The sequence below is a fragment of the Blennius ocellaris genome (assembly GCF_963422515.1).
Source record: "Blennius ocellaris genome assembly, chromosome: 15".
Classification (NCBI taxonomy): domain Eukaryota; kingdom Metazoa; phylum Chordata; class Actinopteri; order Blenniiformes; family Blenniidae; genus Blennius; species Blennius ocellaris.
The window spans coordinates 1,800,349-1,803,495 of NC_137664.1; the positions used below are offsets into that span (position 1 = coordinate 1,800,349).

The 3,147-nt window shown below is 40.9% G+C and overlaps 1 protein-coding gene across 1 annotated transcript in view; it reads left to right on the forward strand.

The window, feature by feature from the left end:
- dnm1a (dynamin 1a) overlaps positions 1–2,367 on the forward strand; it is a gene marked incomplete at both ends in the record, with an annotated part of 38,307 nt that extends 35,940 nt beyond the window's left edge. The window contains 2 exon segments of the mRNA XM_080509860.1: positions 1,152–1,393; positions 2,157–2,367. Of these exon segments, the coding sequence (XP_080365986.1) occupies positions 1,152–1,393; positions 2,157–2,367 (453 nt within the window).
- Positions 2,368–3,147: the final 780 nt, after the last annotated feature.

Sequence of the window (3,147 nt, forward strand, 5' to 3'; positions counted from 1 at the left end):
TCAATGAAGACTTAGTTTTTGGGCTTTTATTTTGAAAGCCAGCTGACCCTGAGCCCAGATGACACCTAATATAATTTTTTATGTTATTAACTAATTTCTAATGGACAGGGACTTTTATTTTGAAGATGTTTGAGGCTTTTATTTTGAAGCCCAGCTGACTCCAAGCCCAGATTACCACTATTAAAACATTTTGAGGCTATTAAATAATTTTGAATAAACAATGACTTTTATTTTAGGTGTATGGAGCTTTTATTTTGAAGCCCAGCTGACTCCAAGCCAAGATTACCACTATTAAAACATTTTGAGGCTATTAAATAACTTCGAATAAACAAGAATTTTATTTTGAAGGTGTTTGGGGCTTTTATTTTGAAGCCCAGCTGACCCCAAGCCGAGATAACGCTGGACATAATTTTTTAAGGCATTAACACATTTTTAATCAACAAGGACAACATGTTCAACGACTTTGGGGCTTTTATTTTGAAAGCCAAATAACCCCTAAATATCCATTTTGAAGGTATTAACTCAATTTTAATCGACAAGAACTTTATTTTGAAGGAGTTTGGAGCTTTTCCAAACAAAACCCTGAGCAGAAATCCTTGATGTTTTGAAGGTGTTTGGGGCTTTTATTTTGAAGTCCAGCTGACCCCAAACTGAGATAACGCTGAACATAATTTTTTAAGGCATCAACAAATTTTTACTCAATAAGGACATGTTCAATGACTTTGGGGCTTTTATTTTGAAAGCCAAATAACCCCTAAATATCAATTTTGAAGGTATTAACTGAATTTTAATCGACAAGGACTTTATTTTGAAGGAGTTTGGAGCTTTTCCAAACAAAACCCTGAGCAGAAATCCTTGATGTTTTGAAGGTGTTTGGGGCTTTTATTTTGAAGTCCAGCCGACCCCAAACCGAGATAACGCTGAACAATTTTTTAAGGCATCAACAAATTTTTACTCAACAAGGACAACATGTTCAATGACTTTGGGGCTTTTAATTTGAAGGCCAGATAACCCCTCAATGTCCATTTAGAAGGTATTAACTCAATTTTATTCAACAAGGACTTTATTTTGAAGGGGTTTGGAGCTTTTCCAAACAAAACCCTGAGCAGCAATCCTTGACATTGCCCCCCCCCCCCCCACCCCCCCCCCAGACGAAGGACTTCATCAACGCCGATCTGCTGGCTCAGCTGTACTCGTGCGGCGACCAGAACACCCTGATGGAGGAGTCCCAGGAACAGGCCCACCACCGCGACGAGATGCTGCGCATGTACTACGCCCTGCGCGAGGCCCTCAGCATCATCGGCGACATCAGCACCACCACGGTGACCACCGCCATGCCGCCGCCGGTGGACGACTCCTGGCTGCAGGTGCAGCGGGGGGGCTCCGGGGGCCGGTGAGTTCACGCTTTAGTCCCTTCAAGAGAATCGGAATCAGATTGTTCGGTAGCTTGTTGGTTTGAAAACGAACCTTTTCACTGCAGGTCAAACGTGTTGAGGGAATAGAAGGGAAGCGGTGGGAACACTTTTTGTTCAGGAACAAGTTAGTTAAAAAAAATTAAAAAAAAGCTGATACAAATTAAAAAGGTAAAAAAAAAACAACAATAGAATAAATGGTATACATTTCTTAATCCAACATCCCCCTCTGGTCCAGGTTTTCAAAAGTCTTTATTTATTTATTTATTTATTTATTTATTTATTTATTTATTTATTTATTTATTTATTTATTTATTTATTTATTTATTTATTTATTTATTTATTTATTTATAAAAAACATTTGATTAATTAATTTATTATTATATTTATTTATTTAATACATTTTATTTATTATTTTGTTATTTTATGAATTTGTATTATTTATTTTTTTGTTTATTTCTTTATATATTTAATACATTTTATTTATGATTTTTTTATTTTATGAATTTGTATTATTATTTTTTTGTTTGTTTATTTTTTAATATATTTAATACATTTTATTATTCTTATTCTTATTATGTTTGATTATTTATTTATAAAAGCTGCTTGATGTTGAACTTCTTCTTCTTCTTCTTCTTCTTCTTCTTCAACAACAAAAACAAAACAACAAAACAACAAAAACACCCACTTCTACCAGAAAACGTTTGTCGTTTATAGAGTTTCAGAAGAGTTTTCTCCCCGCAGGTCTCCGGCCACCAGCCCCACCCCCAACCGCCGCGCTCCGCCGGGACCCCCGGCTCGCCCGGGCTCCCGTGGCCCCCCGCCGGGGCCCCCCCCAGCGGCCGGGGGCCCCCCCGTCCCGTCCCGCCCCGGAGCCTCTCCAGACCCCTACAGCGGGCCGCCGCCCAACGTGCCGTCCCGGCCCAACCGTGCCCCCCCGAGCGTACCCAGGTGAGCACTGACACCCATGGGTGCGCCCCCCCCCCAACCCCTCCCCCCCCCACTCCCAAAGCTGTAGCTTCTAACACTGTGCGGCTCCTCTGTGTTACCAAGGGGGATGTGATGAAGACACCCGGAAGAAGGGATGAAGGAGGTAAATGGTTGTGATAGAGGATAGACGAGTAGCGGTAGAGGTGATAGGAGGAGACGGACACTGACTTCTTACTTCCTGCATGTACCTGTCAGTACTCCTGTCAGTACTTCTGTCAGTACTCCTGTCAGTACTTCTGTCAGTACTTCTGTCAGTACTTCTCTCTCATCCAGCTCACACCCTGTGTCTTTATCTTCTTCTACGACGTTTTGGTTTTTCTCTCTGTTGTTGACCGAACCTGTAATCCAGATTATAGAGCGTCTTCCTCCTCTAACATCAGATTATATAGCATCTTCCTCCTCTAACATCCAGATTATAGAGCATCTTCCTCCTCTAACATCAGATTATAGAGCATCTTCCTCCTCTCACATCAGATTATGGAGCATCTTCCTCCACGAACGCCAGATTATAGACCATCTTCCTCCTCTAACATAAGATTATAGAGCATCTTCCTCCTCTAACACCAGATTATAGAGCATCTTCCTCTAACATCAGATTATAGAGCATCTTCCTCCTCTAACACCAGATTATAGAGCATCTTCCTCCTCTAACACCAGATTACAGAGCATCTTCCTCCTCTAACATCAGATTACAGAGCATCTTCCTCCTCTAACACCAGATCATAGAGCGTCTTCCTCCTCTAAC